Source organism: Lissotriton helveticus, chromosome 9, assembly GCF_964261635.1.
Source record: "Lissotriton helveticus chromosome 9, aLisHel1.1, whole genome shotgun sequence".
Taxonomy (NCBI): Eukaryota; Metazoa; Chordata; class Amphibia; order Caudata; family Salamandridae; genus Lissotriton; species Lissotriton helveticus.
In genome coordinates, this window is record NC_136070.1 from 998,452,301 (window position 1) to 998,477,573 (window position 25,273).

The 25,273-nt window shown below is 44.4% G+C and overlaps 1 protein-coding gene across 2 annotated transcripts; it reads left to right on the forward strand.

Moving 5' to 3' along the window:
• On the forward strand, positions 1-23,681 carry LOC144782132 (transmembrane protein 115-like). 2 transcript variants are annotated; one of them, XM_078661308.1, is made up of 3 exons: positions 1-156; positions 649-2,030; positions 23,357-23,681. In XM_078661308.1, exons 2-3 carry the CDS (start codon positions 1,177-1,179, stop codon positions 23,544-23,546), a joined length of 1,044 nt encoding a protein of 347 aa, XP_078517434.1. In that variant the 5' UTR covers positions 1-156; positions 649-1,176; the 3' UTR covers positions 23,547-23,681. The 2 variants fall into 2 exon arrangements, with proteins under 2 accessions (XP_078517434.1, XP_078517433.1); XM_078661307.1 differs by having other exon boundaries at positions 12-177.
• The last annotated feature ends 1,592 nt before the right edge of the window (positions 23,682-25,273 follow it).

Consider the following 25,273-nt stretch of genomic DNA (forward strand, 5'->3'; position numbering starts at 1 on the left):
GGAGAGCCCTGTTTGTGTGCGGGCAGTGACGGTGTCAGAAGGGACTGTCGGCTGCCCAGAGTTCCGCCGGGGCCCAGGAAGAACACCCGGCCCCCCTGAGACCACAACAAGACGTCTGCGAGCCCCGGCCTCTCCCGAGCGCCGCCGCCGGGGAACGTAAGAGCTGCGCCCGGCGGGGTGAGCACAAGCGGCCTAGACAGGAAGGAGGAGGGACAGCCGGGAGGTTGTGGGATCGCTTCCTTGCAGTCACTGCCCTTGTAGTACTTATTTGGGCCCTTTATCATATAAATGACCCTTGCCCTAGCCTTCAGGCCCAATGACTTTTCTTCAGAGGTGCCTTTACCACTTCGCTTAGACGTTTCAACACCTCTGCCAAGTGCTCGATAATTTCTCAAAAGTACTGCTACTCCCAGGCATAGAGTTCCTCGCCCGTAGTGTTCAACTCTGTCAATTCATCCGAATACATGCCCTTTCGTCACTTCCCTCGTAAGTCTTAACTTGGTGTTCCGCTCTCTTCGCCATTTGCTAAATTGTTAGGTAGTCGGCCTGGTATTCCACCCATAGTTGATGACCTCTCCAGATACTACATTATATTTCCTTACAGTCCTCTTCACCGTTCTCATGCTTGTCTTTATCTTATCATTACAGGCACCCATTCTTGCTGACTATCCCTACTAGAAACGTTTCACCTGCTAAACCGGACCGGTGTTCCTTTCCACCAACCCAGATTAAGGAATCTCCAACTGTGAATCTGACAGCCCCCACTGTTGCACGAACGAAATAGTGAAAGCTCTTGTGTGAGGAAAAAAGTTAATCCTCAAATGCTATCCAACACGGAAAATAACATGACTGCACTTTTGCAGTGCACCGCGAACTGAAGGGTGCCAAGCCACAGATATCGAGGCAACAGTGTCCTCGGGAGAACTGCTTAGGAAGCAGAACCACAGCGGATCGGAAAGAATCAGTTTTAGTTGTCGAGAAGGTGTGGTACTAAGCTGAAGACACAACTTGATTGTGAGGTAATACACAAATGTATTTGGGGTAACACACCTTGTGAGAGGATAAACACCAGGAATCCTAACTGCGTCTGTTAGAACTTTTTATGAGTTTCCAAACTGGCTGTAACGAATGACATTTTCCCTTTTTTTGTACATTGATTTTTAAGAAAAAAAAATAATGAACCGATATCTCCCAGTCGCTCAGCAGCACTTCTTGGCTGTACTGGCCAGCACAAGTGTAGTGGTGAAGTCGATCTGTGCTACTGTCCTCCTATTGTACTTGATCACCTTCGGGGTAGACACTGTATCCACACTAGGTGTGACCCCTGGATTCCTTTTCCCACCCAACTTCTGGATATGGACACTTATTACGCATGGCGTGGTGGAAAAGCACATCTGGGATGTAGGTGTGAGCCTGGCCACAGTGGTGGTAGCCGGCCGGCTCCTGGAACCTCTCTGGGGGGCACTGGAACTGTTAATCTTTTTTGCAGTAGTGAACATTTCTGTTGGCATCCTGGGTGCTTTTTCATACCTTCTAACATATGTAGCTACTTTCAATCTGGCATACCTGTTTAATATCCAAATCCATGGTGTCCTGGGGTTTCTCGCAGGGGTCATGGTGGCTCTCAAACAAACCATGGGTGATAGCATCGTCCTGAAGGTCCCACAAGTTCGCATGAAAGTAGTTCCAATGCTCTTGCTGCTGATACTGGCTATCTTGCGATTAACTACATTGATTGAGAGCAATCTGCTGGCATCCTATGGATTTGGGGTGCTGTCAAGCTGGGTGTACCTGCGTTTCTACCAAAGGCACAGCCGGGGTCGCGGAGACATGTCTGATCATTTTGCGTTTGCCACATTCTTCCCAGAGATCCTTCAGCCTCTTGTGGGACTGGTTGCCAACTTGGTGCATGGTGTCTTGGTGAAAGTGCGCATCTGTCGGAAAACAGTGAAGCGATATGACGTTGGTGCTCCATCTTCTATCACTATCAGTTTACCGGGGACCGACCCTCAAGATGCTGAGCGAAGAAGGTACTATAATTCATTACTTTTAATTCCTGCTACATATGTGAAGTGTGTTCATACTTTTGTAAGACTTATTATTTGTTCAATCAATATATGAAAAAAGCAAAATTTTACTTTGAGTTTACAGGCAAGGATGTTTAATTTAGAATAACCATATATATAATTTTAAAATTGTACACAATTTACACTGTAGCTTGAAGTAACATCATACATAAGAAATGTTATTTTTGCAGTCATGCCATGTAGCAGGCAGAGAGAAAAGTGAATTTTTTACCAGTCTTAGCGGGCAAGGGTGTGTTTCATTGGTTTGATTTCCCAAATGGTTATAAAATGATACACTCCGCAGTTATCCTGAAAAATAAAACCTGAGTGTCCTGAAAAATATTTTGTGGCATTTCCAAGCGTGTTTTCAGCGCAGTAGTGTTTTTTTTTTTAGGTGTGACAAGATGTTTGTAGTTATTAAAATAAGAACAGCTTTGGAATATATTAACTCAGAACTGAAAAACATTTTTTTAAGTAGAGGTTAAGACGTTGCTCAAAATTGGCTTTATGGGTCACTGGGATGTCTAGCACCATCTTTCAATCCCCTCGGCCATTCTCACTCCTTAGAGACCCAAACCGGCATTTAGTGTTCTTTGAAATACACTTTGTGCAGCTTAATTTAACAAATTGTTAATTCCAGTAACGATCCTTGTATGAAAAATGGCATTCTATTGTTCATTGGTTAAAGTCCCTTACAATTTCCCCTGGATTGACAAGTCACACTCCTACATTTTGATATACCAAGCAAACAGCTTTCTAGTGATATAGGAGTGTAGTAGTCAGCTTGGTTTCTTGTTCTATCAGACTGTTTGTGCGGCAAATAGTGCGTCATACTGTCCTCAGAAGTACAAGGGATAAACTAAAAGACCCTTACTTGATATCCATAGTTTATAAACTAGTTTGGAAGGAAATAGCTGTATCCATCAAATATAAGTGTGTTGCCAAAAGAGTAATAGCACAAACGGTTGCCTCTTTGTAGTCCTTCTTTCATGTTAATGACTATTGAGCTTGCAATTAGAAATGACGACAGCCACCACCCCCACCCCGTTTTTAGGTCTGGCATTAACCAAACCTTTTGATTTTAATTAATGTTATAGGGTCTTTCAGCCCAGTCTCTTCATACATTGGTCTGTAGTGTCATTCACATTTATGATCCCACCACCAGAGGGTAGCATGTGGAACAGGGTCAGCCTATTTTTGCCGTTGGCTTACCTCTGAGTGACTGCATGCAGCTCTTGCCCAATATCTACTTGCACACAAAGTAGTCCCCTTAAACAGTTTTACAAAAATCATTACAAAATATTTGCAAAGCCAAAATTTGACTGCCAACGCCAGGCCGACTGGCTTTGACAATGCTAGTTTTTAGGCCTGTCGTTAGCGTTGAACTTTCAAATGGACTAATATGTAATGTATAATATACTACCTGGGGCTTTCAGCCAACCCCTCTTCATACATGGTATGTTATTGTCATTCACATTTCCACCCATTTTCTTTGACCCACTAAAGCATAGGGCAGCCCACTTCAGTCATTTGCGAATGTCACCGTGAGTGATTGCATCCTACTCTATTCACACACATTGAGCCTGATTAGGATGTCAAGCAGATGCCGTTACGGGGAAGGAACCGCCCGACCATAGGTCGGTGGTTCCGACATCCCAATTTGGATGCGACCGCACATAGTGCGGTCGGAAACATACATTTTCCAATAGGAGCAGGCTGCAAATGCCCGTTCACAAGCTCCCCTTGCAAAAAGGATTGTTTTCAAACATCCCTACACCATGTGGCCTGCATCTCACGGTGCTGGGATGTTTGTTAGGTCCCATACGTGCCCCCCCAGGCCATGATGCGCAGGGCCAGGGGGCCCCCAATGTTGATTTCCAATAGCCTTTCCATGTTTGAAAGGCCAACATGGAATGGCTGTCAGTAACCGACATCATAATCCTGACTGCAGAGCCGTGGTCATAAAGGGATTATAAGGAGTTTCCAACGTAAAGTGTTGGTTGGTCCTTTCTACTGAACGTATTGTAATGCGTTGTTCGGATCGCAGCAGCAGATAGCGGTCGGACCCAACAAGCCACCTGTTACAGTCTGACAGCCATAATAATATGGCCCAAAGTAGTTCCCTCCTGTGCCAGGGACTACTATGATAATGCGTGCTTCTTAAGACCAAAATATAATTGTTATTAGCCAGTTTGGATGTTCTTTAAATTGACACGGCGCGGTAGCTTTCAGAACAATATTGTTTTGCAAAAACCACAATAAAACAAGCATTGACAAAGCCAAAAGGATAGCAGCCAATGCCAGAACTTTTGGCCACATATCTACAGTACTGTAGCTCGATGGGAGTTCTATCAAAGAATACTTCTATTGCTGCAAGGATGAGTATACCTACTCCTGCTCAAAGATACTCAAGCTCCCTAGGGTTCAAGTCTCAACTTCTCTGCCAAGTGGAAGACAGAATCTGGTTGCAGGGTGTGCCAGGCAAACCCTATAACTATACAGGTACAAGAGCTCCCCTGCAGATGCCGGAGTTCCAGATGCCCTGCGAGTCAAGCAAAAGTGTCAGTGTGCAACTGACCCAGTGATTTATGCACTGCTGCTTTTCTGTAGGAAGATTAAATGACAACCGTCTGCTGTCAGAGATCCAGATGCCGGCGCCACGTACTTGCAGCAGTGCTCCAGAATCGGGACAAGTCGCACTAATTGGGCTGACGCAGAGCAGGCCATTGCCAAACTCTTCTTTTCTGCTGACTTTAGAATTTTGCTTTTTTGCTCTACCTTGGACGTTGCCATATTGTTTACACACTTTGAGGCCATCTAATACGAACACTCAAGAAGAAGGGAAGCTTGCCTATATTCTAGCTTTTTTTTCTTTTTTTTTTTTTTTTTGTGTCCTCATTAGCCACTTAATCGATCCAGGGGCATTCCAAACGCAAGACCCAGTAACCTCTGTGCCTTTAAGATACCGTCAAATTTTCCTGAGAGGCTGGTCTGGTGTCGAAGCTGAGAAATAGAACCCCACACGAGCTACCTCCAGTACAAGCCCAGTATGGGCTGATAGTCCAATATTACTATGGCTTGGGGTGCCTCCCATTGGACATGGAGACTAAGGCTTAATCATCAGACCCGGGGAAAAAAAAAACCCGGAGTCCTAACTGTTCCGACTCCACTCCATTAGTAAATTCCAAAATCTCACTGTACGGGGACTACATGTTCTGGCCAAATCTACTTTTGACGTCATGTAAAGCGAGGATAACCACTCTGCATGGGTTGGTGGGTTGATGTTGACCCAGTGTTTGCAGATTTGTCTTCTTGCTAGTAGTATGGCGTAGTATAGGAACTCTCTATCCAATCCTTTGATGTTATCACTCAGTCCAAATATTACTAGCGACCAAGAAAAAGGGATGGAAATTTTAAGGATTGACTCAAGTGATATCTTGACTTCTTGCCAAAAGATGGTAACATTCGGGCATTTGTGTAAGTGAGAAAGGTTTGCGCCACTGCCTGTAATGTTCATTGACTGTGTATGGGATTTTGTATTGCTGCTGGTCTTGTATATGCATAAGTAAGATTGCACTAATGTAATCCATGTTCTAATTTGTGCGTATGGTGGGGGGGCTTCCATTACCACGGCAGCATGGTTTGCCTACCTCCTCGGATCTGCATGTGTGTTTTTTAGGTTGAGCCTGGGTAGCGTATGATGCACTGCTCTGCGAGGTATGCTGTATTGGGGTAGGGGCTTGAAGCTCTGCCCGCTCTCTGCCTATATTTTTAATTGGCTTGTGTCATTGTCCACTTTAAACTGTGGCTGTTCATTGATCAAAAGTCTTAGTAGTCCCTCCTTAGTACCGCCTTGTCTAATTTTGTAACCTCCCGTGGCGACACACCCTGTTACCTGTGCTGTTACTCGGTAGGCTCCGAGCCCTATTTCTTTAAATGGTTTTCACCTGCCTGCTGTTCCAGGCAAGACCCGCTCTCTTCTAACACTTTATTATTATTATCATTTTTTTTTTTTTTTTAGTACCAAGGCACGCCACAGTGGCGGCCACTTCTTTGTTTTATTTGCGGTGCCGAACGCAGCAGCATGTTTTTTTTCCCCCTTTTTTTTTATTCACTGTTGTTTCTTTTGTTGTGAAGCACCCCATGCCACACTTTCACATTAATAGAGGCCACGCCCCTTTCTTTTAGATGAGCCCCGTCTGAAGAAGCAGCAGTAGCTATTAAAGTGAAACCTCGTCATGGGGCCCTTTTACAAAAAAAACATTTGTTTGTCAACTTGACAAACGAATGCTTTTTAGGTTTTGCCTGGAGCACGGAGCTTTAGCTCCGCCTCCAGGAGAAATCTGTAGCCTTCAATAAGGGACACTTGAATACGCCCTCTGTTCCATTGGCTAGCTCCATAAATGGAGGCTAGCCATTGGAACAGAGATCAGTCCGTCAAGGCCGGACCAGATTCGGGGGCGTTCCCGAGATTTTTTCCCTCTCCACCCTTTTTGCCTCGTCATCTGGCGGTGGGCGTGTTTATTTTTTTCTTCTTTCTGCAGCATCCTTCCTCACACCAGCTGGACGGCTCTACGTGTGAGGACGCAGACCTGACCGGCTCTCTACTCCGAGCCGACACAATGGAAGTGCCCGTTCCCGCCCCTGCCCCCCCTCACGCTCTCCGTGTGTTCGTTCCCGCCCCCCCCCCCTCCTGCTCTCTGTGTCTTCGTTCCCGCCCCTGCCCCCCCCCTCCCGCTCTCCATTTTCGTCCGTGGGCGTTTTCACTCCAGCTGGGCGTTTTTTTGCTGTCTGTTTCTTCCGGCCGGCCAATCCCTGCGCGGCTGGCCGGAAGTCCCGCACCCCCCCCCGCAGCCCGGGAGACAGGAGAACAACCATGGCGGGCGCTCTGCCGGGCTCCCGTGAGCTGAGGGAGCCCGGCGGCATCAGAGGCGGGAGAGCCCTGCAGCACCACCACGCCGCCCGCAGTGGGCCTTGGAGAGGAAATGCTGCTGGGATCTTCTTCCGGCAGGTCGAAGGATCCCAGGCATGTGTTGTGGGCGGGAATGGGAACAGGCGGGGAGGGGGTGCATTGATGAGTGCTGTCGTCATGCCCGAGCTCTGACCCTAGATTAAACGCCTGCTTCCAGGGGTGGGGGAGGGGCGCTGTGGACACCACATACATTATACATCAGGGCTGGCGCTGCAGCATCGCGCTGGGTCGATACCTGCTGGGAAGGGGCGCTAGGGAGGGGCCGAGGTGAACTCACGCGCATTCACCCTACACCCGCGATAAATGGAAGGCATTTACAGAGTCACCGGTTATCATGAAAATCTGGCACGGATCGGGCATTCCTTGACCCTTGCTGGACAGCTATTCTTCCTCGCGGCAGCACATAGGAGACTTTTAAAGGCTGAGGCTGTAACAAGAGGTCAATCCTGCTGTGTCACTGGGGTCACTAGTGAGAGAGGTCACCCCCGCGGCGCTAACCAGCGTCTGCTGCTGAACACACGCCGACAGGGCTAGGGCAAGGAAGCGCTCCACTCTCGACATATTTGTTTAAAACACGTGCGGCACGTTGTATTAAAGCTACTGTAGGAACATCGGACTACCTGTGGTATTCAGTGTCTTCACGCCAGGATTGGTGGCCACCATTGCACTGGACCTGTCTCAACAGCAGTGACTGACGGTCACATTTGCACAGCCAGGAACACAGATTCTTAGCTTCCAAACTGTGCCGTCTTTTTTTTATTTTATTTTATTTAATTTTTTTTTTTTATCCAGGAGCACTTTACAGGCTTGGGAGTTTGAGCGCAGACTTTAAATGTCAAAAGTGGAACTACGAGTCCCATAATGCAACATACATAGGTGGTGCTGATTGGCGCCGTCAAACATGACATGGGACTACTTGTCAGCTGAACGGATTTCAAGGGATTAGAAGGTTTTACCACTTCCCCTCCACCCCACAACTCTAACTCTACCCTCACGTAACACCCCTTTCTGTCCGTCACTCCTTTGCCTTGTAGCCAGGTTTGAGTTATTTAAATTTCCATGCATACGTATGCATCTTAAACCCTGGATTACAATATATAGGCATGCATCTAAAAAAAAAATCAGCTTGCTCTACATAATCATGGAGGCACACATCTTGAGACAGGGCGCGCCGGGCATAACACGGCAAGCCCAGCGAGTGCTTGCAACATGGCTTGGCAGGCACATCAAACGGCTGAACTTCCCTGGGCGTCCAGCAAAACCAGCGAGTATGGAACCACAGCGAAGACGTCACAGCCATCTATAAGGAGTGAAATTCTTACATGGCTCAAAAAGTTACCAAAAAGGTTGAGCAAAATGATTCTCCCTTCGTTTTTTCATGAGTCTTACTTACTTGCCCTCTTCCCATCCTAGGGTTCTGGGAAATCGGACTTCACAACTAAGCAATCTAAAAGAAAAACTTTATCAATTTCGCTCAATTTAAAAACAAAAGCTAAACGCCTGCTATTGCATGAGAGCAAAATTTGTATAATGCATATTTTGTTTGAAAATGTTCCCTTATTCCTGGAAAAATCAAGACAAGTGTTAAAGGGCAAAATAAATACTGTCTCTGAGTGTATGTCCGAGAGTACCGACAGTAAAGAAAGAAGGGCTCCCCACTGACCAGAGATGAGCACCCCACCTTGATTCAGGTATTCAATTGTGGAGGAGACGTGATCTTAAAAAGCAAGTACAAAGCAATTCAAAGACTGAAAGGGACAGCTAACCCCTGCGGGTCACCAGCATTAGTACGTAGGTTTAGTGCAAAATAACCAACACGGAAACCAACAAAAACTGTTCTTAAAGATATGTAAATAACGGCTCCGAGCTCATAGACTGAACCAAAACACTTCATCCACCGCAACTCAATTTCATGACACAACTATCGATTTTACTTGAAATCGAGGGGAACCTGGACCCACTCTGCCATTTATTTATAGGTGTATATATTTCCCAATTCTCCGCAGTACGGTCTCTATGTTTAAGGTACCAGGCAGAACAAAGCTGGTTAGGACCAACACATTTTTTTATTGCAATTCAGATCCAACCATGTATTGTCTTGTGTGTCCCTGCAGTAAACAATACATTGGAAGCACCACATACATCCAACCTAGACGAGTATTCTAGAACATGTGTGAACCATAACCAAGGGGGATTCTTCATACCCAGTGGTTAGGCGCTTTCCGGCACCTCACACCAGTAGTTGGAATATTTTGAGGTTTTCTACTGTGTAGAGTAGTTCCCAATGAGGTGGTAACCGGGCTTCGGCGCTACGAAGACTTGAAATGAAATTAATTTTTACCTTGCAGACCAACATTTCCCATGGGATGAACATTGATGACGAGCTGGCAGTGCATTTGGGGTAGTGGGTGTGCCTTACCAATTCTAGGAAGGTTGGCGGCACCACCAGGAAAGGTAGGGAACCATGCAGGTCAAGATCGCCAACGTTTGCCCATCAGGGCTTGATATGTAGCAGTGACCGACTTTGTATAGGATGATAGACAACCAGGTGGGCACATATACGAAATCCGATTAGAAATGATTTGGGGTCTGGTCATAGTGTATCTGTGGGTGAGCCTTAACACCTTTCTATGTTTCTGTTCTGTTAAATAAGTATGAGCAAAAGGCAAAATAATTTATTTTGTTTCTGGGGTTTTATTATTCGTCAAATGATGGTATGGGATCTTCGAGATAACAATCAATGAGTGAGTGAAGAATGACAGTGTGCGAGAGTGACAGTGAGTGCAGAGTGAGTGAAGAATGACAGTGAGTGCAGAGTGAGTGAAGAATGACAGTGAGTGCAGAGTGAGTGCGAGTGACAGTGAGTGCAGAGTGAGTGCGAGTGACAGTGAGTGCAGAGTGAGTGCGAGTGACAGTGAGTGTGAGTGAGTGAAGAGTGACAGTGAGTGCAGTGACAGTGAGTGCAGAGTGAGTGCAGAGTGACAGTGAGTGCAGAGTGAGTGCGAGTGACAGTGCAGAGTGTGTGTGCAGAGTGAGTGCGCGAGTGACAGTGAGTGCGAGTGACAGTGAGTGCGAGTGACAGTGAGTGCGAGTGACAGTGAGTGCGAGTGACAGTGAGTGCAGAGTGAGTGCAGAGTGAGTGTGAGTGCGAGTGCCTGTGAGTGCAGAGTAAGTGCGAGTGCCTGTGAGTGCAGAGTGACAGGGAGTGCAGAGTGAGTGCCTGTGAGTGCAGAGTGAGTGCGAGTGCCTGTGAGTGCAGAGTGACAGGGAGTGCAGAGTGAGTGCCTGTGAGTGCAGAGTGACAGGGAGTGCAGAGTGAGTGCCTGTGAGTGCAGAGTGAGTGCGAGTGCCTGTGAGTGCAGAGTGCCTGTGAGTGCAGAGTGAGTGCCTGTGAGTGCAGAGTGACAGGGAGTGCAGAGTGAGTGCCTGTGAGTGCAGAGTGACAGGGAGTGCAGAGTGAGTGCCTGTGAGTGCAGAGTGACAGGGAGTGCAGAGTGAGTGCCTGTGAGTGCAGACTGAGTGCAGAATGAGTGTGTGCAGAGTGAGTGCGAGAGCGACAGTGAGTGCAGAGTGAGTGCGAGAGCGACAGTGAGTGCAGAGTGAGTGCGAGAGCGACAGTGAGTGCAGAGTGAGTGCGAGAGCGACAGTGAGTGCAGAGTGAGTGCGAGAGCGACAGTGAGTGCAGAGTGAGTGCGAGAGCGACAGTGAGTGCAGAGTGAGTGCGAGAGCGACAGTGAGTGCAGAGTGAGTGCGAGAGCGACAGTGAGTGCAGAGTGAGTGCGAGAGCGACAGTGAGTGCAGAGTGAGTGCGAGAGCGACAGTGAGTGCAGAGTGAGTGCGAGAGCGAGTGCGAGAGCGACAGAGAGCAGAGAGTGCGAGAGCGACAGTGAGAGCAGACTGACTGCAGAGTGAGTGTGACTGCAGAGTAACAGTGACTGCAGTGTGTGAGTGTGCAGGGTGCACAGTGTGTGAGTTTGCAGGGTGAACAGTGTGAGTGTGCAGGAAACAAACACTCAAACTAAGTCCACCACACACTACTGCATATACTAGTGAATACAGTCATCTCTATATAGCGAAAAAATGAGTTTTATTTAGAGGGGTCGGAGTGAGACACAGTGGGTGGGTGGATGGATGCATGATGAATGGATGTATGCATGATGCATGGATGGATGGGTTGTTGGTTGGTGGATTGCATAAATTGTTGAGGGATTGGCTGTATATATGCATCTATCTATCCATCCACCCATCCATGCATCTATCCATAAACCCATCCATACCCCCATTCATGCATGCACCCATGCATGCATCCACCAACTCATCCATGCAAGCATTACAACAAGAGCCCGCAGCTCTCCTTCGTCTCTCCTCGCCCCCCTTCCCTGTGCCCTGCCCTGCTATTGTAAATGACAATGCCATTTATTTATGTTAAAAAAAAACATAAATAAAAAAAATGTCAAGAGCAATGCCAATAGCTCTAACTTTAACAAAGGCAAAACCATTGCATTGTAAATGCTTGTTATTTTGTAAAATCGCCCGATACAGCGCTTTTACTTTAATTGTGGCCGCAGACCTTTCTTCAGATGCGGCTCGTCTAAAGAAAGGGACATGGCCTCTATTGATGTGAAAGCGCAGTATAAGCGCTTTTACAAACAAAGTATTTGCAATGCAGTAGGTCTCGCATTTGCGAGAGTTTAAGCAATTGTCATTTACAATGCCAATAGCTCAAACTCTTGTAAATAAGAGACTTGTTGCATTGCAAATGCTTGTTTTTCTGCTATTCTCTCATGGTTGCCCTGAAGATTTATTGCTGTCCATTGCACTAATCCTTCCAGTCATTTCCCTTCCGTTTTACTCTTCGCAGTCCATTCCTTTTACCCTCCTGTAACACAATTACCAGTGCCTCTGCCTGTGCTTCCCCATGCCTAAACAACTCTCTGCACCAAACAGCTGTGCCACTCTCTCTTGTTGCTTCTGTACCCCCAATTTCTATGGCCACGTTTTTTGTCTCTGTGCACCTTTTTGACCTCGTTTTTTTTACCCCCTGTGTTTCCCTCCATGTTTTCTCTTGACTTACCCACAAATTCACTGCCTCTCATCTCGTATATTTTCCCCTGCCTTCCACCCGCCTGTGTCTCCCATGTCTCTGTACCTCCTTTTGTATACGTGGTCATGACCTCCACTGTTGCTCATGTGCGACACCAATTACCCTTTCACCGTCCGTGCTTCCCTGCAACCTTCCTTTGCGACCATACAATAAATGTGACTTGTCCATTTGCGCTTCTCTGACCTTCTTCCATCCCATCCATGTGCCCCCTGCCTCTACAACGGCGTGTAGCTGGCTCTTGATCTCCGGTACCTCAGTTCCTACACCTTCTTTACTCAACCCTTTGCACCAACTCGCTAATGAACTCCCTGCGTCTCCATGCTACTGTACATTCGCATTTCGACTGGTGTGCCGGAACCGACGGCCAATTCCTGATCAATTCAGCATCATTGTCAGCTAACGGCGGCAACGTACCGGTTGATTGATCCCGAGGCCCACCCCGAGGTGTGTCCCTGCATAATTCACTTTGTGTATCACGCACCTCGATAACTCTTTCCTGATTGTCTCTCCTAGCAATTTGAAGTCCATGGTCGAAAGCAGAACTCTGCCCACCCCTCCTTTCTTGTCCTGAAGAAGACCCGTCTGGAAGGGAATAATCACCCTTCACTTATTTGGGTCGAAACGTAGACAACTGTCCCCCTACCAGCTTCCATCCCAAGCAAGAATAATACAGCTTACGTCGGAAGTCTGGTTGTGTTTTGAGAAACTATATGATCATGTATGATACTTATGTTTGGCTCCCGTGTGAAGCCATGTAATTCTTTCATTTGTAAATAATGTATTTTTGACCTGCACTAAGTTCCCTATCCTACAGCACTTCCTACCACATCAACCCTCCCCCTCCCCCCCCTTTTTCCGTCTGGGCACTAATGAATACCAATAGATATTTCTCATGTAATATATACCAATGTTGTGGTTGAGTACTATGTGATTAAATAACATTGTACCTAAAAATCTACAGATTTTCTTTGACTTGTTTCATCTGTCTTCCCGTTCTGGGACCCTCTTTTACTATAAAACTGTACAAAGTAACTCCCTTCAACCATGTTTTGAGGGAACTCGCCTGTTCACCCATGTACTGAAGCAAATGCTCAATGTTCTTATTTTGTGTGGGTGACGCTAATACTGATGCTTACAATGTTGTCCTTTACTTATTTAGTGTGTGATAAGTTTGACCTGTTTTATATGCTGTGCCTGCTGTTTTGGTGAATGAAGTTCACACCGATGCTACTAATGTTCTGTTTGTCTCAGTGAAGCTTTAGAAAATTGTTTTGCATTAAAATTATAATGCTTCTTTGCACGGTAATGATGCAGTGTAATGTAAACAGTTTATTTTGAAAATACTTGTATTGGTCAATATTTCCAGTACAGCAGTGTACAGTTATTAGGTGTTGGTAATAGTTTGCGCATGTAGATCGAACATTCTCAGCTTGTCAATTATTGGTCATTAATGTTCAACAGATAGTTTGGGAGGGCTAGCTATATCTCCCAGTCATGTAAGGCTCGATTTACAAGTGCCCCAGAGGGTGGTGTGGTATTTAGCGCACCTGTTAAAAAAAAACATACCCAAGGTTCCTAATTTAAAGGGTATGATACATAGTACATATTACAAGTTCAGCCATAAAAAACGGACATAATATGGATTTAAGTGCATTTGCTCCAAAAAAATCCATTTAAGTTTTGGTGCTTTTGATATGCCTTTGCTCCTACCTGTATCCCCCTACCCTAGTTTTTCTACCTATGCTATACTCTTATGCCTTCTCTTCTACCTGTATTCTTTCTACCTACTCCCTATTATTGCCCCTTATCCCGATATTCGATTCACACTACCTATCCCATAGTCCTTTTACCTTTACCGTAGTACCTCTACCCTGCATATTCCCTGATAAATATGCATAGCTCCCTCCATCCATCTGTACTTCTTCCCATACCATACTCTACCACTACTTACATCCTAGTCCCTTTACCTAACTACCCTGCCAATATCCTAGTACATTTACAACTGCTGATATCCTAGCAACTCTACCTGTAGTGCCTATAATCTCGCTGCTCTGCTCCTACCATACCGTAGTACCTCTCCTTTTACCTATCGTCTAGTGTTTCCACCCCACCTGTACTTTAGTGCCTTTACTCCTACATATACACTTTACATATACCACAAGTTTATTACTTCTGCCCCTACCTACACCATAGCACCTATACTTGTCTGTACACTAGTACAACTGCCACAGACTATACCAATAACCTACACCCAAGTACTGCTACGTATACCCTAGTACCTGTTTATTCCATTGACACACCAAAAACAGCTTTATAAACACTTTCCTAGTGTGAGGTTTTAGTTTGTATTTTATTTAATATTTTTTGTGTGTTTGTTCACTGTTCATTGCACCTATACTATTTCTTCCTAGGCTCCATGCTCACTTCTGAGAGCTCTAAAACTTCTCTATGTAGTCTCTTTGTCCCTTGCATGTTTCTGTGCAATCCGTTTCTTCCCTTTTACCACTAGGGCCTCTCAGTAATGCCCAAAGTCTTTCTCACTCGTATCCCCGGTCTTTCTAATTTATCTCACTTTGATACGTACTCCAACCACATCCTGAATAACATCTCTTCCTTCTCTTGTGTAATGCTCCTCAGCCGTGGCTATGTTTCCCTTGGTAATTGAGCTCAATGTTTGTTCTAATGATAACAGAGCATGTCCTTGAATTTTGTAAGGCAAAAGCAATCTTAAGCAGCACAGCTTGGATAAGTTTGTCACTGGAATAACCGAGGAGATGTTATATGTTGAAGTTTATTTGTCAGTTTTCTGGAACATTATGAGTTTTTTTTGTGTGTGTGGCAACTTGTCAATAGGCCTAGCTCGCTTCTTAAAGGAAATACCACTCTAATAGAAGTAGGCTTGTGCCATTTTTCATCCTCTTCTGTCTTTCACACTTGAGAGATTTATCAAAGCCCCAAATACAATTTTTGCATCCCCAAAATGATTTGTGACAGTAAGCTTTAATTAAAGAAGAAAGTGTACAAAGAACGGGCAGGTGTCTTGCAAAAAAATGAATCTGTGTATTACGCATATTGAAAACTACTAGAGTGATATAGTAGCTAACTGAAGCGCTTTCAGAGAATGGAAGGAAGAAAGCTGACGAATAGCCAATTTGTACATGGATTGAAGTGAAAAACTAGCTGACTGCACAAGGAGGAGCACACTTTGTTAGTATTCTGGCCAAGGAAACAGCTGCACAGTCAATTTCCTTATTAGTTAATGTTTTTTTTGTATCCACAAATTAAGGCATTTTGCCAAAAATTAGTATATAAAGGAACTGCATAAAAATTTGAAAAACCTTTTAGCCCCTTAGCAGAGCCCTTTTATTTTTTTTTTTTATGTTTGGGGCGCGTAAGCCTTCAATTTTCTTGAAAAATGGGGGAAAAGTGTGCAAGGAGGAGTTGTTTTTTTTTTTTGTCTGTTCATATGTGGCATTATCAGGTTTGCTGTGCTAAGCTATCCGTCTGCGAAATTTGAGCAACATTTTAGCCATGTGGGTGGCTGCTGTATTTGGGCCCTGCTTGCCCTCCAACAAGAAATCTACAAAAACCAGACATTTCTGAAAACTGGACATCCAGGTGAGTCTAGGGTGCTGTGACTTGCGTGGATCCCTTTATTTTCTTACATCAAATGCCCTTCAAACTTAAGCTGAAATTGCCTATTTTCCTCCCATTTCTGTGAGTGGATCCTCAAATTCTCATCACTTAGCATTATCATTCTTGCCCCAATTAAAATGGTACCCCATTTGTGTGGCTAAGAGGATCACCTGCGTCCACACTTTTTTTTGTTGTTTATAATGTTCTCTTATCCCTGGTGTCCAGTGAGCTTTCTATACCCCTTGAGGTGCAGGAGGTTGACATATGGGGTAAGCTCATTTTCCCTTCCCTTCGTCTGCCTCCCAAGCATAGGCAGAAGGCTTTTGGGATCATTTGGCGTAGGGAATGGCTGATTGCAGGGTGGACCGCTCCCACCCCTTTTTATTTTATTGATATAGCTGGTGGTCAGCTGCAGTGGTTCCCAATCTGTGTGCCCCGGTTCCCTGGTGCGCCGTCAAAACTAGCCAGGGGAGCTGCACACCAAGCACTTTAATGCATTTAATGTTGAATGGTTTGTTGGCTTCAGTTAAACTATTTCCACTTAAACACATGATGTAGGTGATTTGTAAGTGACATGCCTAAAGCTGGAAACGTAGTGTTTAATTGATGGCATGTCAAAGTAAGTGGAAGATGCCTGATTTATTTTGTTAGACTCGTTCATAGTTTAGTTTTTTTCCGAATGCATGTTACACCATTTCAAGTTATCGGGAAAGTAAAGTGTCCTGTCTCTCAAGCAAAACTAAAGGGCCGATTAAGAGTGCGGTGGTCCATGAACCACCAGACTTGTGATGGAGGCTGCGGATTTCCCTTGCTGTGTTGCAGCGGTCAGGAGGACGCAATATGCTTGGCGGGACCACCGCTGTCCCGCCAAGCATTTTACCAGTTTCTTCACCGCCGGCGGTGTCATGGAGGTTCCTACTCCATGAACACTGTGGCATAGAGGAAGCAAAGTGGGCCCTGCAAGGCCCCCTGTGCCTCCTCTGCATGGGGATGTATGCAGGGGGCATCAAATATGCCCCCGTGTGCATGCACCCCAGTTCCTGCGTGGTACAAAAGGGGGTGGTGATGGACGGAGCATCTGAACCAATCAAACACTCACACCCAGTCAACAGATCTGGGTTTAATCCATCACCGTTCTTTAGCCCACTCTGCCACCCCAGTTCAGACATGGCCATATGCAAATCAGTCTGACCCTGTGCCTCATGGGAACAGTCCAGCCGGAACTGCCAAGCCATGCCTTCCCTGGACCGGAAACAAGCTTCCGAGGACCGGTTTCTGGCATTTGAGCCGTCTTCAGCCCGGCTTGCTTGAATCCAGTGGCAAAGTGAGCAAGGGACTCACGTCTGAGCATACCCTGCCAATTTATGGCGAACAAAGTGGTACTGCACGGCATGGACGTCTCAATCCATGTCATGCAAGAACTGTTTTTGGCGTTCCCATTGCCGTGCCCATATTTTGAGGCAGCGCTGTGGGAATGCCAGAAACCAGCCTACTAGATAGGAGAAACTCATAATCTGGCATGCGGTCTGACCACAGCTTTGGTGGTGCGCCGGCTGGGCTGACCAAGCTCCACCGCTGAAGTCTTAATCAGACCCTTGGTGTTATTGCGTATTGACGTGTTCTTGAACCATAGGTACTTCCAGTTCACATTTCTTCCAGTACACACACATTTCCAGACAGACCTGCTCTCCCCATGAGCACAGGAAAGAAATACACCATATATGGCATAATGCCAAAATTTGAAAGCAAGAAAGAGGGACGTTTAAAAAAAAAAAAAAAAAAAAATCTGAGGAATTTATTTGGCTTGCTTTGAATTGGTGGCAGTTTTATAGAGACAGCTAAAATAAAGCTGTATTTGGTTAAAAAAATTCCTGAGACAGGAGTATTGGCACGTATGACATGGGTAGAAATGGAAGTGCATGCAAATATTCAAGCGCAGAAACACTTTGGTAATGGGGCCTAAATGTTTAGGGGTGCTATCTAGTACTTTAAGTTGGATAAAAAAAAAGTTTGAGAAGGTTCTCTAATAAAGGCATGGGCAAAGAAGTGTAACTAGGAATATTTTATTAGAGACTCCACCTTAGTAATATGAAACACTTGTATATGATTATAATACCTTCATCAGCTTCATCCAAATTATTTTCAGGGAGAAAAAGGGAAGTACTTGCGAGGGCGGACTTACATCCCCCACACACAAAAAAAAAGTAACATAGTGGGAAGCCGCGGCCAGCAGGCAATAGGTCAAGGGAGCCGCAGGTCGAAAAAGTTTGGGAACCAGTGACTTGCCATGTACTTAGCTTCTTACTTAATTTATGTTTCTCAATTAAACTCTCATCGATACTTTGTTTCTCCTGGTGAAAGCAAAAGCTGCTGTGCAAGGCTGCAGGTAACAGCTACACCCCAGTTATGCAAGAGCGTTAAGTGCACAGAGCTGCTAAGCAATTTCTTAGGTGTACAGATGAGAGTCCAAGACAGGATTGAGGCGACAGTAACAATCTCCCCTTCCTTCTCTAGCCCAGGGCCAAAGGCAAGAGAGGAAGGTAATTGGAAACAGCAGTCGGAACCTGCAAGATAACACACTCCTGGGGCACACTTTTACAACCCAAGCGATTATGTCCTATTTTATGGCACTTTTTGCTACCTGAATTACCTTTGTACATGGTTGAGTTTCTGCTTTTGCGTGTCAGCCTGTGCGTAATTCCTATCCCTCTTCCTCAATTGTACATACATCAGCTTATGTGTCATCCTGTTTGTTGATGTGTATATGCACAAAGGTACGTACTATCTGCTACTCGTTTAACATGCTTGAATATGTGAGTTCACCTCTAGAATGAAGTATGCAGAGATTGAGCGATTTCTGTCAGAAATGCATTCAATAGTGATTTGTGTTGAGTAGAATAATTGTTCAGTTTTGGTGTACATAAAATAGAGCTATGCAGTTTCTCAGGTAGATTAAAATTCACTTTTGTCAAAATAGCTTTTTATACATTCCGGATACAGCTGATTTCAAAGCAAGCATTCTATTTGCAGCAGACAAGGTTACTAAACAAAATATCTACTTCAGACTAATGAAAGGCAGAGTCAACTGTGTCGATTTGAAATAGTACCATGTACCGTGCTGTGCACTTGGAGCATCTTCACTAGGCTAGCAACCTGATGTGCTAGCCCCAGTATGCAAAATAATTAAGTGGTTGGGCGAAGAAGAGTTGGCTTAGGCCATGGAAGAAGAGCTTGATTGCAAAAGAATGATACGTCATGCGTGTTGGCCATTTTTCAATAGTCTTGAAAGGACAAAAAAGAAAGAGCAAAGGGAGTTGCGAGGATGATGAGTAATCTGTTGGAGGATCAGATCCTCATTATAGGGAGCATTGTCTAAAGTAAGCATTTCTTTTCTTTTAGAGATAATGATTTTGAAAGAATGCCCTCTTCCAAAACTGTCTAGAGTAACTGACGAATTGGCCAGGGGACTTTCAGTCACCCACAGAGGCAGCAGATTTATTGTCAAAAGATTTGAAATCTCTCCAAGCAGCTCCGCCCTTGTTGTGAAACATAGAAACATAGGAAAAGGTCAGGGCGGTTGGTAGTCCAAATTCAGTCACTTCCCCATGTGCGTGGAGATTAAGGCACTGCCACGTTATGCTGTGCTTGGGCTCATGGAGGTGTTTTACTTTATATGTGTACTGGGCCCAGTGGATGAATGTGAGAGTTTCTCGAACAGTCACTGAGAATACTTAGTACATTTTAGGGCAGGAACGGCGAGTCTGTTCTGGATTTTATCATTGGGAGTGTAGACGATGAAGGTCAGTGATAGTTAATAGTGAAATGTAATACCATGAAGCTGTAAAGTTTCGGATATTGCTGTTGTTGCTTTTCACAATTGAATGCTTTATAAATTTCCTTTTCAAAATGGGCCAAGAAAGGACTGGATTGGCCTTTCAAGTTTATTGACAATAGCACTTCTTGTCTGCGTTCGTGTGAGTACTCTAGACTGGCATAGTATTCTTTTTCCCTGTGCTTCGTCCTGATATTCGGTGCACTTTGTATTTTATCTGTATATCCATGTCTAAGCTGTCAATGTATGTGTGTTTTGTACCTGTTTATGTTATCTGTGAGTTTAATTTTGTGTATTCTTGCTTAGATACATTTTGTATGTGCCCATAAGTCAGTCTGCATTGTTCCCTGGTGCACATTTGTAATAAAGCCAGTACTTGCTAGTTTTAGGGTGGAGTAACACTCTAGTGCGAGTAAGTAAAAACGTTTCAATGTGTGATTGCTATTCATTCTTTAGATTGAAGAAAGCAAGCCTTGGAAACGTTAGTTCCCACATCTGATGTTCTTCTGTTGGTGACCTTTAGAGCTAATTGCTCTCCAAGGGACAGAATATTGAAGATCAAAGTGAAGTGTTGCTGGCAATTCCATAGTTGTGCCTGGCAAAAACAAATCAGTAGCTTGGCATAGAATGGAGTGGTGTAGCGTAGAATAGACTAACCTAGAGAAACGCAGTCAAAGGCCTAGGTCAGAGCCTCTGTTCAAGTTCTACGGGGTCCTTGATCTGAAGAAAAGCCACTCTTGTGGGTTTTGTCAATGTTTTACAGAGTCAAACACGAGGAGATGAGGGACGGAGCGCTGAAACTTCTCATACACTCACCCCTAGTCACAGATCTGGGTTGAATCCATCAATGTTCTTTAGCTCACTTCACCACCCCAGTACAGAGGCACTGGATGAACACTGTGTTTTGGGCAAAGTAGAATGCAGTAGAAATAATATTTTCTATTATGCAGCAGCTGTCTTTGTTTTGAAGGCACGCAGACTCAATCACCCTTTACAGTATGCCTAGGCAAAGTACCTATTTGCTATCATATATGAGCTGATATGTTTACATTGTTTGGCAGGGGTGTGGGAGGGGAAGAAGCAACATGTAAGGGAAGCTGGTGGGAGGGAATAGAAGCTACATGGATGGGGATATGGGAGACAGACGGAACACACAAGCCCCCCCTCCCCCTCCCCCTCCCCCAAAAACAACAACATATTAGCGCCAAAAACTGGAGCATTGTAAGGACACAAGTACTTAGTCAATGTTCCAGGGGAGGGCCAATCACAAAAAGACGACATGATGCAGACATGCCAAGACAAACAGGATGAAGAAAATGAGAGCAACACTGACACTAACAAATGGTAAGCTATAGAAAATGTCTCGCAGAGACGGCGCATGTGCTGTCTAGGCGACACCTAATGACCGAATAAGTGAGACAGGCAACTGTTATATGGAGTTTCACGAATGCTGGGTCCCTGGCTGTTTTTCAGGTTGACATAAAATGTATTTAAATGCAATACTTCTGAATGGAAATTGACGGGGTGGGCACTTTTTGTTCTTAATACATCTAACTTTCTTGTACCTACATTACTCAAATCAAATGAAAATATAGTTGAAAGAATGTGCCAGTAATGGAAACATTTCAGACGTTAATGCTGATAAGACATGTATGAACGACTGAGCAGTGAAGTAGAGGAGTAAGATCTAATAGCCACAAAATAAAAACACCAGTCCTAAAAAGTGACAGCCCTAGAAAGGATGTCTATCTTAGAACAAATAATTCCAAAAGCATATGTAAACAGCAAAGGTCCACAACTTTCTTTTCTGGGACCGTTAAACAGCAAAGTTATGTTCTAAACGTATCCTCCTAATTTATCTTGAAAAGGGACAGGCCAGCATGAAATACAGTTAGTAAAAAAATGCTGCAGTGGCCTTAATCTACTCAGGATAGAACTTAAAAAGCACGTGTTCCCTGCAAAAGGCTTTGAATTACATGTATTCCTTATTTGTTACATGTTCATGTCCTGGTGTCTAAAGACGTTGTGGCTCATAGGAACATGACTGAACAGTTGTGGTCAGTGAGGTTTCTAAAACTTGGATATAACCGCCCGATTGTTAAAACTAAAATTAATGAGCAGACAGGCTACTACACGCAATGAAATATGGCTGGAGATCTCCCCTCATTAACTAAGGGGTATGTTTTCTGTCTCTGTAATAGGATATGTTAAGTACCTAAGCCAGCCAAATGTGCATGCGGTGCCCTCGTTTAAGATTCACAGGTCGATAACAATTGTCTGCCCAAAGCTACACAGTGTGGCATCTGGTTCTGCACAAACCTTCCTCAACCCGACAATGATGTAAGCTGAACAATTTTGGTATGTAAATAGTTACGTTTCAGAGCCCTCCCAATCCCTAGCTTTAGAACTCCTCAACCCGAACAAAGTTCATCTGTGCAAAGTTTAGTCCTGACCACTCATGCCTTTCGAGAAGAGATATCCTGGCGCCACCTTGTATTTGCATGCCAGGCACCTCGCTGCACATAATCTGACTCATTAAGCCATACCTGGCCAAACCACATAGTTAAGCCCTAATTTGGCTGCTTGCTTATTTCCAATGTTTTGTCAGGCTTGTTGTACCAGTTCTTTAAAGACAGTCTTGTGACTAGTATGGCTTGGGAGGATTGCCGAGCTATCAAAAGTGCCTGAGGGTTTTTCTTGGCAAAGATCATATTTGCACCATGAGGCTCTGTAAGTGATTGCTTTAGGTGCAAGTTTGCATAAAGTGAATAGAAAGCAATACATACAGTGGATTGGCTGGCGTCGCATCGAACGAGTGCAGTAAGCTCCTCCTGTGCCCTGAAAACCTAAAACAGTTGATTTGTAGATTCATGGTCTAAAGATGTGTGTGCCCTTAGTTGGACCATCGGCTGCATAAACCTGTAAAATATATGCAGCCTAAGGAGCTTGCTTTTTAGCCTCCGTGACATGTATTTGCAGTTTGACCTGAGAGTGAAACCTTATGGCGAATTCTATGTCTTGAGGTTTGTTTCCTGAACGAGGCAAGCCCAGGGCGATACCTTCTATTTCTAACTTGACCCTGCAGAATTTTGTTTACGTGATTTACTTTAAAAGTGGTTTATAAGCTCTGTGTGCATGGAGACATGAAGTGAAGTTGTCTCAAAATATTAATTTCTTGGCTAACATCGGCTAGGGTGTATATAGCTTCTGGGTCAAACCTCAGCTGTTTGAAAACATGTACAGCTTCCACCTCATTCTTATTGCAGAGTTTTGTTCACCAACTCCTCTCATTACTAGTTTAATTATCTATATGTTGAAAATCATTTGTAATCTGAATTAAACACAAGGTATTGTCTGTTCTTTGGTCATTACTGATGGTCTCGCCCATATTCTTCTTGAGATGTTAGCCAAAGTGCTTCATGTTTTTCACATGCTACTTATATAAACCAGTGCTGTATTTGTGTAAGAACTGTTTTCCTTGTATAAACATGTTCTATGGAGGTTAACTCTGCTAATTTAAGATGTAAACCATTGAGTGTGGACTTCCTGCACGATCCCAAGAATCTGGATGCATGACATGGTCGGCTTTAGTAAACCTTGTCTAAAAGGACATTTTGGGTTCAACCATAATACTAGAAAATGTAGTTGATGGTGTCTATTTGCTACTGTAGACCAGGAATTTGCAAAACATTTTCATTAAAAACTTTCCATAGATTGTAACTGTGCCTCGTCTTTCTGTTCTCTAGGCAGCTGGCCCTGAAGGCATTGAATGAGCGGTTGCAACGCGTTGATGACCAATCCTCATGGCCTAACATGGAAGAGGAGGAGGATGAAGGCGCCAGCAGCAAACCCAACAGCCCGCTGCTACCAGAGAAGGCTATGGGCAGCCAGGAGTCCAGCTTGATCTCCTTTCATGATGCTCCTTCTCAGCTATAGCTTACCCAGTGCCTCCCGATCCCTCCCTGAACTTTCATTCTCTTTCCCAACGTCGGGGAGCTGTTGCTGGAAGACCTATGAATCACTCACTTGTTCTGTACTTCAATAAAGAAAGGAAAAGGCCCTCTTTCTGCACTTTCTGCACTTTCTGCAAACTCGTCTCTTGCCCTGCCAAATATTTATGCAACTGCCCTGGCTTGCATATCTGCCATCGGGAGTGTAACAGGTGGCAGAAAATGTACAGGGCGTTCGTTCTTCTTCTATCGTAGTTGAGTTTAAAATGCAGTCCAGTTTATTCAGTTGCCACTGAGATGTGCTCTCCTTCCTGCCTACCTTTCTCATTTGTGTGCAGATGCGACAAACCTATTCTATGGTGGTTCTCAACCACTCCCGACTCCAGACCTTTCTTGGGAAAAAGTTACTGTTCATTCACACCCTTAACTTCTTATTCTACCCTGTTGACCACCCGTGAATTCCTTCTTCATTTTTCTTTTTTTTTTTATGACTTCAGGCACAGACTTCCTCTCATCGTACTTTCATTCAATGCGTTTATTACAGTGACTGTGAACAACCTTCCGTGATAGTTGTTTCTGCACTGTCTGTCTTGTGGGGACGACTGTGACTGTTTTGTATGTAGTTATTGCATTCATGTCTGTTTTCTACTTTTGTACTTCTGTTCTGAACAGATGACTGTTTTGTCTGCCACTGTGTGGCTGGGCGTTACTGCGCTTGATTGTCAATGCTCTTTGATTTTCTCTGACTGGCTGCCGGGTGTTATTCAGTATGCGTGTGCCTGCTCTGTGGGTCATGCTGGTTGACTGTTCTGAGATTTAGTTTATCAGATTGGCTGCTCTGTAGTCTGTCCTGGGTCAGATAGTTGTTACTTCTAAATGAGTTCCTCTAATTTGTTGGTGTGTCAATGCGCTGTGAATTACTGCTTGGCAACTGCTATGTAAAATACTCTGATCTGTGACATACTGTTAGTGAGGTGATCGAGGTCGTATGGCTTGGGAATCTCTTGGTAACTAGTTTGATTTCAGATAGTGGAATCTGTACGAGAGGTTTTGACGGGACCATATGCAGCAATTATTTTCTGTTTTTTGAGTTTGGTATTTTTGCTTTTTTGGCCATTAACATTCTGTCAGTGGGTAAGATACACTGTTTCCAAGGATGGCAAAAGGCGTGTCTGGACCAGGACAGTTGAACATTTGTTTATTCTTTTTTTTAATTCTTATTTAGTAAAACAAAAATCGTGTTTATACAGCCGCCAAATGTTGAAGAAAGTGCAAATCGCTTAGCATGGCCCAACCTGATGGTATAGATGCATTCTCTCATGATGCATAATGATTAATCATAATCTTATTCCTTCAATCTGTGCTGATACAATTCTTATTAGCCATGCAACTGAAGTGGTTTGTATCTACAGAATCCTAACATTTTATTTTTTATTTTTGTCCATAATATATGTAACCTATTATGTATTTTGTTTACGTTTCATGTAAAACAGTTCTAGGCTTCCCGTTGGTTAGAATCTGTAATTCAAATGAATTATGAAACTCGTCTGAATTACTGATTTTAGAACAACTGCTCTTTGCTCGTTAACATTCAGTATGTCTGATCACCACTTGAACAGTGTTCATGTAGCTGCAAGTGTGCGTGTGCAAAAGGTATTGTATCCCTGGTAACTGGAATGCACCTAGCATTCCAAGAGGGTGTCATGTTGTATT